We start from the raw sequence: 15,541 nt of genomic DNA, 5'->3' as shown, positions 1-15,541 counted from the left end.
TTTAGATCAGAAGAAGACACGGCTGAGTGGATGAGATTAGGGGCCTTTTGAGAAGACTGTATTTTTCTTCCTCTTGCAAAAACCTGTAATTTGGCTTCGCTTTTATTTTCTTTGGACTAGATAACGGAGCGCCGGTCTTAGAAGTATCTGCAGGAGGACTGGCTGGTGCTGGAGGAGTGATGAGGTGTGTTTTAAGGAGATTAGAGAGGAGAAGGATACTCACAGGAAGTCCAGGCATTCCGAATACGCCTCGAGGTCCAAGCGGACCAATGTTCCCCTGGAGAGACACAGTGGTTAGCATCAACAGAGACAAAACAATTAAAAATAAACTACTATTATACTTTTTTAACAATTGGATTTGAGAAAAAAACACAAAAAGTTTGGAAAGGTTGAAAAAAATATTCTGTTCTCCTCTCCTTTCACTTTTGTTAAGAAACATTTTTTCAACATTTCGAAAAAAAAAAGTAAAGCAAAAAAAAGGTTGGAAAGGTTGAAAAAAGTTCGGAAAAAAAGTTTCCTAAAAAAGTGATATTATTGCGTGGAAAGTGACTGGTAAAAAAAACAAAACAACAGTTAGGCTTTAGATGAATCTGAGGTTGAGGAAATACTAGCAGATACCCTACCTGCATTCCCTTTGGGCCATCAAGCCCTTTAACTCCCAGCTGTCCAAGACTACCCTGCAACACGTACAGCCATCATTTTACATTTGTAGACTGTGTGGGGAAACCCTGTCATTTTGGTTTATTGTTAATGTTTTGTGTAATGTTTACATTTGTTTATTGTTTATGTTTACCTTGGGCCCGTCCACACCAGGGGGCCCAGCAGGTCCCATGTCCCCTTTGTCTCCCTGGAGGGACAAACACAGCTGGTCAGAGTCTGAGGCACATCATCCAAGCCAGCCTTCCTCAACCCTGGTCCCAGGGACTCCCTGTCCAGCATGTTTGAGATGTTTCCCTCTTCCTACACACCTGGGACCTGTCCCATAAAGCACGTTTATCGAATAAGCCAGGCTTATGTCAGGTACTTTCCCTGACGTAAGCCTTGTTTATTCGACAAACCCGCTTTATGGAACAGGCCCCTGGTTAAAAATGAATGAGTAATTCTGAAGTTCAGCAGAAGCCTTGTAACCACCCATTCCTTCAGATCAGGTGTGTTGGAAGAGGGAAGCATCTGGAACATACATGGCAGGGGGCCCCTGAGGACCAGGATTGAGAAAGAGCATCCATCACCTGGACTCATGTTCGTTTACCTCTTGGCCTGTCTCTCCGGAGTCCCCCGCCTCTCCTCCCAAGCCAAGCGTGCCCTGGAAGATAAGAGGTGCGTTGATTAGCTATCGTCAGGTGATGGATCTATATCATCACTGCAGCATTTCTCCCCCAGTCCTGGTTCATCAACCGATCGTTTATTTAAGAAGACGAAGGAGGTGCAGTTGAGAATGCTACTTCTTTTAAGATTTATTAGTTTTTTTTTCATGCTTTATTGGACAGAGATAGGTCGAGGTAGACAGGAAAGCGCCATGGTGGGAAGGATCAGCTGGACTCACGATCGACCCCGCCCATCCTGGAGGACCCATCCATCCCACGTCTCCTTTCTCCCCCTGTGAGGGAGACCACATCCAGGGTTGACAAAAGTTGAGTTTGTCCAAACCTCAAAGTTGCACGCGTGTCAGTGTTTGTGAATGTGAGTTTGCGTGTTTGTGACCTCTGACCTTCGGGCCTCTCTCCCCTCTGGACCCTCGCAGACCGGCCTTCCCTCGCTTCCCCTGCGGATGTTTAAACTCTTAACACACCGAGCAATAATACCTGAAGATTCTCTCTCACACACACACACACACACATGCACGCACAAACACACACACCTTTCCCAACCTAATCTTACACTCTTAGCACACCAGGCAATAATAAATGACAATTCTCACTCACTCACCCTCACACCTTTCCAAATATATTTTTTTATTTATGAAGGGATTCACATCTAGTATGTGCATGCCTGCAGTTTTCCCCCTGTGAAATTAACAAGATTGAATCCAACTGCTCCTCACCTTCCTCCCCGTGTGACCTGCCCTCCCTGGTGATCCGTCTCTGCCGGCATCGCCCTGCAGGAACAACACAAATCAACAACAACAAGGACATCTTCTCACCTGTCCGTATGCTAAAGTAGCTCTGGGAAAGCCAAGAGGTATCTAGGCCAGCCAGTGAGCTGTGATTGGATTGCAAGAAAAAGTGAGAAGTGATTGTGTGAAGAGACAGGGAGAAGTGAGATCTGACCTTCTCTCCTTTAAAGCTCTGCGTTCCCTCAGGGCCTGAGTTTCCCCTCCGACCCTGGAACAGCCACAGCGATGGAAGACATGTTCAAGAAGAGGAGATTGGAAGAGATTGGTGCTGTTAAGCCTTCTGTAAAGGCCACTATAGATTATCTTCTCTGAGTTTTCCCGGGAGTTTTTCCTTGTCTTCCTTGAGGGTTTAGGTTGGTTGAGGTGCAGTTCTACGTGCCAATGCAAAGCCCTCTGTGATATTGCTTGTAAAAAGGGCTATACTAATAAAATTGGATTTGATTATCATTCAATACTGGATCCACCCATACTCCCTAGGAGTCCAGGTGGCATTTCATAGTAAATCACGATGCATACAATACTAAATCATGCACAGTACAGACTACAGACTACAGACATCAACAACAGACATGGCGCACCACCAGTGCCGTCCTACCCCCCTCGTCCCCCCCCCGTCCCCCCCCTTCTCACCTGGGCCCCGGGGGGGCCAGCTGGTCCCTGGGGCCCCACCTCACCTGGAGGCCCCTGAGGAGGGGAGAGAAGGGAAACACAGAGAACAGAAGAGGTAGAGAGAGAGGTATAGAATATGAGAGATAGAGAGAGGGAGATAGAGAGAGGTAGAGAATATGAGAGATAGAGAGCGAGAGAGAGGTAGAGAATGAGTGATAGAGTTGGTTGGTACTTGGTTATGTAGTTTCATTACAGTGAGATGCTGAGAAGGTGCAGTAGGTCATACTTATTTAAGCAGTTTAATTTTCGCTAGACCAGAAAGTGAGAGGTTGATGAAGTACAGTAGATAATACTATGTATTTAAAGCTGAATCACCTCCAGACCAGGTAGTTGTGCAGGACCTCTGATGCCTGGTAGACCATCTGGCCCCTGATGGAGAACAAGCAGAAAGATCAGGCTGATGCCCACATCAATATCACGTCTCTGTGATTAGATAAAGGACTGACAGAGGCCAGATGTATCAAGAGGGAAAGTCTAGATGTATCAGGAATGTCAAGAGGTGATGATATTCTGCGCAGGGTTTTGGGATCCTGTCTGTGGCTGACAGCACCTGTTCTCCTGGTTCTCCTGGTTCCCCTGGTTCTCCTTTGAGGCCCTCGGCCCCCGGCTCCCCCTGAAGGCCCAGGTAGCCCTCAGGGCCAGCCTTCCCCACGGCCCCCTGAAACAGAGACCACGCTCAGCCAATCAGGAACCAGGAACAGAAAACCCCCACCACTCAAAACCTTTGTGGAAAATGATTACTTCTCTTTAATTAATATAAGCTCTTAAGTAAATACTACTAAAAACATCTCGTAACTGAACCAATTATAAGGTTGCATAAATTATGTACTGAAAAGAAATGTCTTGGATAACTTTAGTTTGACGTTTGATTAAGCGTCAGTATCCACGCAGGTCATCAGTGTTCTGGATTCTACTGGGTTTCCAGTGTGGAGGGGTGTGTAGGATGTCATCCATGTGGAGCACGGACGATCATACTCACTGGAGGTCCTGGCTTCCCTGAGTCACCTCTGACCCCTGCAGGTCCAGCCACACCCTGTGAACAACCACAACAACAACAACCACATCAACAGACCAAACATCAGAGACGAGGAATTTTGGCAGACGACCGCTTTAAGCTCTTTATATCATGGGGTGGTGATTGCCTGTCAGTGACTAAATCATGTCTGGATCATTACCAGAAGGCCAGACTGCCCCAGGGGACCAACCGGTCCACTCTCCCCTGCCTTCCCCTGCAGGGAGAGAGAGAGAGAGACAGAGAGAGAGGCAGATGAAACAGAGAGAGAGAGAGAGAGAGAGATAGAGACAGAGACAGAGAGAGAAAAAAGAGAGAGGGAGACAGAGAGAGAGAGAGGCAGATGAAACAGAGAGAGAGGGGGTGAGTCAGAGACATATATATTGGAGTAGCTCATGAGGACTTTGTTTGGTTTGAAATGAAACAGAGTTCTGTCTAGACATCCATCATCTCCCCTGCCTGAGGAGGAGTCTAGAGGCAGCTTTACCTTCTCTCCCTGGGGGCCCTCTGGCCCCGGCGAGCCCCTGGGCCCCAGGACGCCCTGAGGGGGAGACAGACACACAGGTCTTATTTCTTCAGACAGTGGCTGGACACTGGCAATAGCTGAACCACAGGCCACAGTGCTGCCTTACTGAGAGACACTAGTAACATGGATGGATGAGTCGTTACAGTAGGTAGGTGGGTACTGGATGGATGGATGAATGGATGGGGGGGGGTGGGTAGGTACAGTAGGTAGGTACTTGGATGAATGGATAAATGGATGGTTGGGTGGGTAGATACAGTAGGTAGGTAGGTACTTGGTTGAATGGATGGGTGGATAGACAGATCGATATTTATATGTATTAGTACGTGTAAGTACTTCCAATCGCGTGACCCCAGTTCAAGGGTTAGTATGTGTCAACAGTAGAGGCAGTAGGTGATCCAGCTGTCGAGATGTCAACGTGTCCCTAGCTCCTGTCAGGTGTAAACAGATCGATACTGTCCTGTTTCTTGGGAAACACACACCACTTCCTGGGATCGTTTACCTGTAGTCCTGTCAGTCCTACAGGCCCCTCCCTCCCCATCAGTCCTGGCTGACCCTGGAGGACACACACACACACACACACACACACACACAGGGTTACCATCGAACACACTCTAGTCTGTCCAACCAGGTCCAGTTATCAAATATTCTGTAGTGAGCTTCCGATCCTATGGTGAAGTATCATGATGTGGGGAAAAGAAACAGGTATGTGAGCAAAGGGCCCAATCTGAATCCAGACCAGTTAAGAACATTCTTATCAACAATAACAACCTGTCAAACAGGCTCCTGTGTGGTTGTGATGGGATTCCGGCCTTCACACCTACCATCAGACCCGTGTGGCCCTTCTCTGCCTTAGTCCCCCTCTCTCCTTTATCCCCAACGGCCCCCCAGGGCCCCTCCAGGCCTGTGAACCCCAGCGGTCCCACCTCCCCCTGCACACACATTTACATTTACATTTACATTTAGTCATTTAGCAGACGCTCTTATCCAGAGCGACTTACAGTAAGTACAGGGACATTCCCCCAAGGCAAGTAGGGTGAAGTGCCTTGCCCAAGGACACAACGTCAGTTGGCATGACCGGGAATCGAACTGGCAACCTTCGGATTACTAGCCCGATTCTCTCACCGCTCAGCCACCCTTCCTGACACACACACACATCACAGGCCTATCTATATTATCCCAATGCGTGAATACATGGAGGAAGCTTCTACCTTGATAGTTCAGTATGATACTGCAGTAGAGGCAGTAGAGGCAGGGCAGAGAGATAGTTTACCTTCTCCCCTTTGGGTCCTGAGTTTCCAGCGTCTCCAGGGTGACCAACGTTACCCTGGCAACGAGAGTGGACACGAGTGTTTCACATCTACAGAGTTATGGAAGTGTGAATCGGCGCTGTGTGAAACGTTCGCAAGCAGGCCACAACCTAATGTTTGTATGTTCACTTGTTTGCTGTGATCATATTATTATTATATTATACATGACATGTTTTTTATTTATGTATTCATAGTTTTGCTTCTTTTCATTCATTATTTTCCTATTTCTGTTCCTGCTGCTGTGACACCAACAGTTTCCTTCCTGGGGGATCAACAGAGTGCTGCCTTATCTCCTACCTCCTTGCCTCTCGGTCCGGCGGGCCCCAGAGGCCCCTGGGGGCCCTGCAGCCCCCTCTCTCCTGCCACCCCCGAGGGGCCGAGTTTCCCACAAGACCCCAGGTCCCCCTGTCACAAGGCAGAAGGACAGTAATGAGACCCCAGGTCCCCCTGTCACAAGGCAGAAGGACAGTAATGAGACACCAGCAGCAGCCACCGTACAGCGGCCAATACATCATTAGAAAACATACATTCATTAAAGCAAGTGCTTTAAACCCAAAGTGACAGAACAAATGGTGCGTTTAGAACGTAGAGCAGGAGATAAGAGGATCAGAATTGCGTAGTTACAGCCGCGTTTCCAGTCAAGGAACGGCAGTCTGATCCTGATGGAGGACACCATCACCGACCGAGGTGGTCTTCGTTTACGTTTCATCAAAACTCCAGACGACAGCAGGTTTCCCTGCTCTCGCTTCTTCCCAGAACGTTTTCATAAGTAAGAACTTGTCTCTGATTAACACGCCCAGTCACATAAAAGTTAAAAAAACAAACATACCTGATCTCCCTTTCCTCCAGGCAGGCCCTCCACACCTGTCTGTCCCGGAACTCCCTGGGGCCACAAGAGAACCGTCAAAACCACCCTGACATGACCTTTAAAAGCCTACACACAGACTGTGTGGATGGAGGGCGTCCTACTGGACCCACCTGCTGTCCATCCAGCCCAGGGGGCCCCGTGTCCCCTTCAGAGCCCAGCGTCCCCTAGAGGACGAACCAAGACAGCGACCGGGAATCAGGGATTCGCATGTTAGGGGTTAGTGTGGTCCTAAATAGGTCATCTATCACCATGTCTGCTACACTATCGTATGGATAATCTGTACTAACCAGGTCTCCTCTCTCCCCCGCTGGTCCATGTAATCCATCAGCTCCTTGCATACCCTGGAAAACAGCGTCTCACAGCTCAAGGCTCAGATCAAATGAAGCTAGACTAGTCGGCATTGCAAAGATTACGACAGAATCGTTTCCTAAACGTTGGTGGTAGGCAGGTGCCGCACGATGATGAAAAACAGCTCCCACTCACCAGAGTTCCAGAGGGGCCGTCTGTGCCTGGTGCCCCCAGGGCGCCTCTACCTCCCCTGGGCCCCGGCTTACCCAAGCTCCCATCTGGTCCCGCAAGGCCTGGAGGGCCCTGGAAAAACACACACACACATATTATACATACACACACAGGTCATCTATCACCTCATGCCATTGCTGAGAGGACAGTGTTCAGACTGACAGGTGTTATCACTCACAGGAGGGCCGTCGATCCCTTTGGATCCCAGATCTCCCTGCCGACCCTGGGAGGAAAACAAGCCAGGGTCAGCAACAGATGTACATGCTGTGCACGCTGCCACAGAGGATAGAATCTGTGCCTTGTTTGTTCCCTGTGGGGGGAGTGTTTCTGGGAAATGTAGTTCTTTTGAGTTGATTTCTCACCTGAGGTCCCGAGGGCCCTCTCTCTCCAGGTGAACCTAGCAAACCCTGGAAAACACAGACAGGTCACCCACTCGTACTCACACACACACACACACACAAGGCCAGCTGGTGCCACGGGAGCTGTAAAACACGAGGCTGACAGGACAGCTTGTGTTCTGAGCAAGCTCTCCATTACAGCATGAACACACCCAGTCCAACAATAACATCTCAGGTAACAGTTAACTAATTCAAATACAGTGCAATGAAAACAACATGGTATCTCAAGGTCAACATCCTAAACGATACGGTGCTGATCCAGGAGCACTGTGGCTACGTACTGGATGCCCTGGCTTCCCTGCTGGGCCTGGGAGACCTCGTAGCCCGGTCTCACCCTGCAACACACATCAGACGTGATGTCATGTGATGTCATCACACACGTGATGTCAGCAAACGTGTGATGTCATAAAACATGTGATGTCAGCAAACAACCGCAAAACACACGAGACTCAAACACCACCACGTTAAGACCGTTTGAACGTCTTACGACACCGTTGCCTCTGTGTGTATTTGGGTCATTACAGTGTAGAGTAGGTCCGAAAGAGGGAGGGGCCTCACCCTTTCCCCCATGTGACCTGATGTTCCGCGCATTCCCACGTTTCCTGGGAGACCCTGAAGGAGAGAGCAGCAGCACGTGAGACACCGGAAACACGGCGCGCTTTCACATGCGTGTGACGTGTGAGTTAACGGACCTCGAGTGTCCTCACATTGCAGCGATTACAAGACACACAGGAACACACACTTTGCTGCGTGAGCTGTTGTGGAGGAACATGTATGGCCGTCAGAAGCTTCACTTACATACATGCCTACTGGACCCTGGGAGCCCTCCAAGCCTGGCTTTCCTGTGAAGCCCTGGAGGAAGAAGACACAGCATAGCCCACACACACACACACACACACACACACATGTATGCACATACAAATACATAGACACATGCACATACACACATAAACAGAGACACACATACACACACACATGTATGCACATACAAACACATAGACACACCCACACAAACACATAAGCATAGACACACACACACGTATAAATATATAATGATGCACTATTATCAACATGTACTGTACAACAAGCGCAGTGTGGGACTCACCCTGTCTCCAGGGGGGCCAGGGGGGGCCTGTGGCCCCCGTCGCCCAGGTAGACCCTGCCAGAGAGACAGCAGTCACTCTCACTGTGATGAGGGGCCCTAGCTCTGTTTACACTGTGATGACGGGCCCTAGCTCTGTTTACACTGTGATGAGGGGCCCTAGCCCTGCTTACACTGTGATGAGGGGCCCTAGCTCTGTTTACACTGTGATGAGGGGCCCTAGCCCTGCTTACACTGTGATGAGGGGCCCTAGCTCTGTTTACACTGTGATGAGGGGCCCTAGCCCTGTTTACACTGTGATGAGGGGCCCTAGCCCTGTTTACACTGTGATTAATTGCTTCAAATACCCTTCAGTGACAGAGGGATGACATGTCTTACCGGCTGTCCTGGGGGTCCGTCTGGACCTGGTGCTCCAGCGATGCCCTGGAACCCCTGGAGGAGAGGAGGAGCAGAGGAGAGAAGGAGCAGAGGGAAAGGAGGAGCGGAGGGAAAGGAGGAGCAGAGAGGAGGAGAGGAGGAGCGGAGGAGAGGAGGAGCAGAGGGAGAGGAGGAGCAGAGGAGAGAAGGAGGGGAGGAGCAGAGGGAAAGGAGGAGCGGAGGGAAAGGAGGAGCAGAGGGAGAGGATGAGAGGAGGAGAGGAAGAGCAGAGGGAGAGGAGGAGCAGAGGGAGAGGAGGAGCAGAGGGAGAGGAGGAGCAGAGGAGGAGCGGAGGAGCAGAGGAGTAGCGGAGGGAGAGGAGGAGCGGAGGAGAGGAGGAGCGGAGGGAGAGGAGGAGTGGAGGAGAGGAGGAGCGGAGGGAGAGGAGGAGCAGAGGAGGAGCGGCAGGAGAGGAGGAGCGGAGGGAGGGGAGGAGCAGATTACCAGAGGTAAACATGGCTGCAGTGAAGGAGTTCAAGAACTGACAAACCTGAGAGAGTTGTAGCTAGGCCTACTGCCTGTGAGCTCGGAGTCGCTGTGAAATGCAAATCCATCACTAATGGGAATTGATGACGCGACACAATAATGCATCGCTGGTGGTTGATTCCATAAACAACTGAGTGGATTAATTTAGGGTAAATTGTTGCTCAATCGTCTGATTAATTTGTTAGCAATTATGAGTAAATTGGATCAAATGTACCGTGCGCAGTAATTGGACTACTGGATTATGACTAACGTTTAAAGAGTTATGTTGCTTGAGTAATACGTTCATTTTTTCTTAATGAAACCTCTTAGTGTTGTAACCATGGTAACACAGTTGGATCATGAACCATGGATTGACTAAAGACAGACCTTCAGACATGTAACAGACCTGCGGATGTGAAGGTAACCCTGAGGTAAACACTGGCCACAATTCCACAATACATGATGATCAACCTATCCTCGTGTCCTCGTTTATCTCCCATAACACAGAACACTGTCCAGATCACCAGGTCGGTCACAGTTTTTGATCATCATTAATTCACATCATAAAATATATAATTCACATCCCTCATTTTCAGCGGTCGACTAGCTTGTGAGGGCCTGCATGTGTGTGTGCTGATGCAATAGCTTCACTGACCAACCACACACATTTCTAACTCGCACACACACTCCTAAACACCCGCAAACACACACTCCTAACCGACACGCACACTCCAAACCTCGACACGCATTCCTAACCTACACACACACACACACACACACACACACACACACACACACACACACACACACACACACACACACACACACACCCGTTAACGAGCCTAGGGACACACCTGATCCCGTTAACTAGGCGGTAGCAGGTACTTTCCTGTCCTGTTAAAATTTGGCCTTCAGCTGAGTTTGTTGTGATTGGCTGCTCGTGAAAACAGTAAAACGGCATCATATAATCCGAGGGGGTTACTTGTAAAAATGTGATAAGGTGTTTTCATTAGCTGGGGGGCCTGTCGCCCTGGTCTCAGAGCTGGGAATGAGCTGTTCCCTGCCTGTGATGTCATTGAGGGTGCACTACAGGTCACTGGAATACTGAACAGTGTGCTAGCCTGGTCTAACACACGGACGTTAACCTGGATCTATGTAGGCCTCCATTTGATCTGAATCCCAATCCCTGTCCCTACTACGGCTATTTTGTGCCTAAAATTCAGCATTTTACATGAAAAAGTTGTCAATAATATTAGGCTCAATTCTACGACAGTGCTGCTATATGTTACATTTGCATTACATTTGGTCATTTAGCAGACGCTCTTATCCAGAGCGACTTACAGTAAGTACAGGGACATTCCCCCGAGGCAAGTAGGGTGAAGTGCCTTGCCCAAGGACACAACGTCATTTTTCACGGCCAGAATCGAACCGGCAACCTTCTGATTAATAGCCCGATTCCCTAACCACTCAGCCATCTGACTCCCATATGTATGTTGCTTAGAAGTGTCTCACCACTGTCCCTTCACTGCCTGCGCTGCCCACCGCTCCAGAGAAGCCCTAGAAACACAAGAAAAAGGAAATCAGTGCAGCCCTCACACGGTGACGCCGCGTCTGTGGGTCACCTGCGGGCTGAGGAGACGCAGGTCCAACCGCTACCTTTAACATCGTGCAGCAAGCTTGAAACAAATCAACGCTACCGTCATGTAACAAAGTTTATTGTCCGGATATGTGGACGAGAGTCGAATGGAGGTTGATGAGTGTGGAGGTGAAACAGGAAATCTGCAGTGTGTGATAGAGATTGTGCTTGAATGCAGCGCGCGCTCCCATCGACAGCGCTCGTAACACTGCCCTCTGCTGTCCAGAACCGGAACTGCAACAACACAGGTCCGAACAATGAACAGGTCGAATACATTTAGAATCAAAACTCAGATCCAGTTCGACCCAGTCGAACGGCTCCTGAAACATGTTTCAGTAGCTGTGAGGTCAGTCTACGCAGGAGGGCTGAGGAGCGACAGCAGGGGAGGAGGTGCTACGAGGTGTCGACGACAGCGCGCTGACACACAAGACTGGAGGGGTGTGTTCATGGTTTGGAAATATGATATAGAATGGGAACCTGTGTACCAGGCTTTCCTTCTGCTCCCTCTGTCCCAGCAGGCCCTGGTAGACCCTGTCAGAGACAAGAGCACACACACACACCAAACATTGCTATAGCTCTTTTCAGAATGTAATATTTATATGGTGGCATTGGATCAATGATGGAGAAACAACATCTGTTGCTGTAAAAGCTTAGTTCAGGTAAATCTGTCTAAAACAACGACGTAATGATGCGCTCCCTGATCACCACGACGACAGAGTACTCACTGGAGGACCAGGTTGACCAGCAGGACCTCTCTGTCCGGAGCGGCCCTGAGGAGAGGAGGAGCTGCCATTACTACACACCCACACCCACAGGAACACAACCACACCCACAGGAACACAACCACACCCACAGGAACACAACCACACCCACAGGAACACACCCACACCCACAGGAACACAACCACACCCACAGGAACACAACCACACCCACAGGAACACAACCACACCCACAGGAACACAACCACACCGACAGGAACACACCCACACCCACAGGAACACAACCACACTGACAGGAACACACCCACACCCACAGGAACACAACCACACCCACAGGAACACAACCACACCCACACCCACAGGAACACAACCACACCCACAGGAACACAACCACACCCACAGGAACACACCCACACCCACAGGAACACAACCACACCCACAGGAACACAACCACACCCACAGGAACACAACCACACCCACAGGAACACAACCACACCCACAGGAACACAACCACACCCACAGGAACACAACCACACCCACACCCACAGGAACACACCCACACCCACAGGAACACAACCACACCCACAGGAACACAACCACACCCACAGGAACACACCCACACCCACAGGAACACAACCACACCCACAGGAACACAACCACACCCACACCCACAGGAACACAACCACACCCACACCACCACACCAACAGGAACACACCCACACCCACAGGAACACAACCACACCCACAGGAACACAACCACACCCACAGGAACACACCCACAGGAACACACCCACACCCACAGGAACACAACCACACCCACAGGCACACACCCACAGGAACACAACCACACCCACAGGCACACACCCACAGGAACACAACCACACCCACAGGAACACAACCACACCCACAGGAAGAAGAACAGTTCACTGTCACAGTACACAGTAGAGTTCAGTAGAGTTCACTAGATCAGTCAGTAGAGTCCAGCAGAGTTCACTTAATCATTCAGTAGATTTCAGTAGAGTCCAGTAGAGTTCACTAGATCATTTAGTAGAGTCCAGTAGAGTCTTACCTTGGTTCCTCTGGGCCCTAGTTTTCCACTCCGTCCATCCAGTCCTCTGTGTCCCTTCAAAATGACATATACAAATATAATAAGAATTATAATAAATATGTTATTAGCTATTCATGAGAATATTTGACAGGGTTTGGAATCTCTCCCTCTCTCTGAGGTGGGTGAAATTGATTTGAGATCACGGTACGGGAGAATGCATGCTGATAGCTCAAGTGAGCTTCATCGAACATGAAAACACGGTTGACGTTTTAAAAACTTAATGGCAGCTGACCTTTAACCCCTCTCTGCCCAGTTTCCCGTGAGGGCCGGTTTGTCCCATCTCCCCCTGTGCCAGGAAAAGGAATCACACACAGCAGACGATGAGCAGGTTCGGCTGACTATCCAGTGACTGAGGGAGCTTCTGAGCAGCTGTGTCGCTGCAGGTAGAGTCAGCATACCTCCAACCCTTTGATGCCGGGTTGACCTTTGAACCCAGGGAACCCAGGGAAGCCGACAGGACCACTCTCTCCTTGACGACCCTGAATACCGGACGCTCCATCAAACCCCTGGAAGGGGTGGGGGGCAGGCAGGCAGGAAGACAGTTTGTTACGTAACATTCATGTCTTCTAGAGCAACAGGGACGATGGACTTCAGGACTACTGCGCACACATGGGACTCTTACCCTGTCTCCCTTTGGTCCAGGGTCACCCTGGTCTCCGTGGGGACCTCTGTTGCCCTGGGGAAAGGTCAGGGGTCAACAGGTCAAGGTTAAAGAGGTCAAGGTCAAGTCAGAGAGAGGGAGAGGTGTGTTTCAGGCCAGGGATGACATTGGTCAAACTTGGGAAGGCTGTTACTTACAGGGATGCCGAGAAACCCCATTGGTCCTCGTGTTCCCGGAACACCCTGGAACCAATCAGGAACAGAGAAGGGATTCATGAGGTTGTTGTTCTTAGTGTCTGGTTGGTCTGATGGCTGTACAGTACGACGTAAAGTACTATATGTTTAATTTTAGAGCTTGTATTCTTCGACTTTGTCTGCGCTGTTGGAGAAGCCTGAAAATCGTCATTTCATTTCCAAAACTCTATGAATGTATGACAAAAAAAAGTCAAGTAAAGGTTTTACTAACTAAAACAACCTAAACTTTTGTTAATCTGACCATCGCCTGGGACCAATCAGGGACAGAGGAAGGATTCCTGAGTGTCTGGTTGTCCTGAAGGCTGGACAGCGCTGCACTAAACATTATATACATGTAGTTTATCTCTAGTTCCGCTGATCATGGACTGGAGCCGTAACTAAAAGCCATGCTGAAGCCCACGTGCACACCAGCTGCTGGGTTACAGTTCCTCCAAAAGGCAGATTTAGTAGATACTGTCATCATTCCTACTTCAAAGTGACCCAGGGCCACTTTCCCTATCTTGACCCTGTTCCCAGTGTCTCTCATCAGCTGTGAGGAGGATCAGGGATGGATCAGGTGACAGCCAGGGCTGGGGGCTAGAGGCCCTAATGTACACCACCACAGTCTAATGTACATCCCCACAGTCTAATGTACACCACCACAGTCTAATGTACACCACCACAGTCTAATGTACACCACCACAGTCTAATGGACTTATCCATCAGCCTTCCTACACTTTATATTTAAAACTCTATTCCTGGTCTTTACTGGCTCCAGAACCACTGCTCGTGTTTTACAATTTTTTTAATTATTGTCTGCTAATTGTGACTCTTTTGAACAGTGTGGTTACTCACCATCGGGCCCTCAGACCCTGGCTCCCCCCGGACACCTATCGGCCCCGAGGCCCCCTGGGGTGCCCGGTCAGAAGAGGGGGACGGGAGGGGTGAGCGAGGGGTGAGGGAGGGGTGAGAGAGGGGTGAGAGAGGGGTGAGAGAAGGGTGAGAGAGGGGTGAGAGAAGGGTGAGAGAGGGGTGAGAGAGGGGTGAGAGAAGGGTGAGAGAGGGGTGAGAGAGGGGTGAGAGAAGGGTGAGAGAGGGGTGAGCGAGGGATGAGAGAGAGGTGAGAGAAGGGTGAGAGAGGGGTGAGAGAGGGGTGAGAGAGGGGAAACGTCTTTGAATGTCTTTAGCATCAAGCATACCAACACTGGTTTAACTCACCCCGAAAAATACATTAGGAGTAACTTATCTGCATGCACTTGATGAAAGAATTAGGAGAGAGATATACTAGATATACAACGCCGACAAGTCTTCAGTAACCAGAGACCAACAAGTCACCCCATATGTTCTTTAAAAGCCAGGGTTTATACGAGACGAGATAATGAACTTTATGAGAGAGTGAGGAGGGGGGAGACTTACACGTTCACCTTTAGGACCAGGAAGTCCGCTTGGCCCAGTCAGTCCCTGTCAACACACAAACACACTACATATCACCTCTGACCTCAGCCACTTCCTGGTTAAAAAGGACTTTTGAAAGTTGCGATGGCGACGGTTTCCCAAAGATTCAAGTACAGCGTGAGTCTGACTGACCTGGGTTCCTCTGGGTCCTGGGGGCCCAGAGCATCCCTCCAACCCATGGGGCCCCTGGGGAATCAAACACAAGACGTCACTTTGCTCTGGTCGCACTATGGTCCAAATAACGGCTGCATCTCATCAAAGGCTTTCCCCTTCATCAACAAACGTATTAACGAAATGAGAGGAGAGAGGTGTACCTGGGGCCCTCTGAGGCCAACACCCCCAGCCGCTCCCAGCTCCCCCTGGTGGACAGGAACAGGTCAGACTTAGGAAGAG

The 15,541-nt window shown here is 49.9% G+C and overlaps 1 protein-coding gene across 1 annotated transcript in view; it reads right to left on the bottom strand.

Moving 5' to 3' along the window:
• The window catches only part of si:ch211-196i2.1 (collagen alpha-2(I) chain), a 32,597-nt gene that overhangs the window by 5,183 nt on the left and 11,873 nt on the right, over positions 1 to 15,541 (bottom strand). Inside the window, exons 14-53 of the mRNA XM_067250373.1 lie at positions 15,463 to 15,507; positions 15,281 to 15,334; positions 15,110 to 15,154; positions 14,549 to 14,602; positions 13,658 to 13,702; positions 13,482 to 13,535; positions 13,258 to 13,365; positions 13,092 to 13,145; positions 12,821 to 12,874; positions 11,758 to 11,802; positions 11,510 to 11,563; positions 10,909 to 10,953; positions 8,893 to 8,946; positions 8,518 to 8,571; positions 8,211 to 8,264; positions 7,971 to 8,024; positions 7,694 to 7,747; positions 7,377 to 7,421; positions 7,193 to 7,237; positions 6,979 to 7,086; positions 6,783 to 6,836; positions 6,606 to 6,659; positions 6,457 to 6,510; positions 5,925 to 6,032; positions 5,591 to 5,644; positions 5,142 to 5,249; positions 4,282 to 4,335; positions 3,958 to 4,011; positions 3,762 to 3,815; positions 3,333 to 3,440; positions 3,098 to 3,151; positions 2,744 to 2,797; positions 2,268 to 2,321; positions 2,042 to 2,095; positions 1,709 to 1,762; positions 1,544 to 1,597; positions 1,250 to 1,303; positions 794 to 847; positions 624 to 677; positions 224 to 277 (exon numbers count right to left, since the gene is read on the bottom strand). Coding sequence (XP_067106474.1) covers positions 224 to 277; positions 624 to 677; positions 794 to 847; positions 1,250 to 1,303; positions 1,544 to 1,597; positions 1,709 to 1,762; positions 2,042 to 2,095; positions 2,268 to 2,321; positions 2,744 to 2,797; positions 3,098 to 3,151; positions 3,333 to 3,440; positions 3,762 to 3,815; positions 3,958 to 4,011; positions 4,282 to 4,335; positions 5,142 to 5,249; positions 5,591 to 5,644; positions 5,925 to 6,032; positions 6,457 to 6,510; positions 6,606 to 6,659; positions 6,783 to 6,836; positions 6,979 to 7,086; positions 7,193 to 7,237; positions 7,377 to 7,421; positions 7,694 to 7,747; positions 7,971 to 8,024; positions 8,211 to 8,264; positions 8,518 to 8,571; positions 8,893 to 8,946; positions 10,909 to 10,953; positions 11,510 to 11,563; positions 11,758 to 11,802; positions 12,821 to 12,874; positions 13,092 to 13,145; positions 13,258 to 13,365; positions 13,482 to 13,535; positions 13,658 to 13,702; positions 14,549 to 14,602; positions 15,110 to 15,154; positions 15,281 to 15,334; positions 15,463 to 15,507 — 2,367 coding nt within the window. The remainder of the gene's footprint in view (positions 1 to 223; positions 278 to 623; positions 678 to 793; positions 848 to 1,249; positions 1,304 to 1,543; positions 1,598 to 1,708; positions 1,763 to 2,041; positions 2,096 to 2,267; positions 2,322 to 2,743; positions 2,798 to 3,097; positions 3,152 to 3,332; positions 3,441 to 3,761; positions 3,816 to 3,957; positions 4,012 to 4,281; positions 4,336 to 5,141; positions 5,250 to 5,590; positions 5,645 to 5,924; positions 6,033 to 6,456; positions 6,511 to 6,605; positions 6,660 to 6,782; positions 6,837 to 6,978; positions 7,087 to 7,192; positions 7,238 to 7,376; positions 7,422 to 7,693; positions 7,748 to 7,970; positions 8,025 to 8,210; positions 8,265 to 8,517; positions 8,572 to 8,892; positions 8,947 to 10,908; positions 10,954 to 11,509; positions 11,564 to 11,757; positions 11,803 to 12,820; positions 12,875 to 13,091; positions 13,146 to 13,257; positions 13,366 to 13,481; positions 13,536 to 13,657; positions 13,703 to 14,548; positions 14,603 to 15,109; positions 15,155 to 15,280; positions 15,335 to 15,462; positions 15,508 to 15,541) is intronic.

The sequence above is a fragment of the Osmerus mordax genome, chromosome 14 (assembly GCF_038355195.1).
Source record: "Osmerus mordax isolate fOsmMor3 chromosome 14, fOsmMor3.pri, whole genome shotgun sequence".
Taxonomy (NCBI): Eukaryota; Metazoa; Chordata; class Actinopteri; order Osmeriformes; family Osmeridae; genus Osmerus; species Osmerus mordax.
Note: the sequence above shows the minus strand (reverse complement) of the source record. Positions and strands in the feature narration are given on the sequence as shown.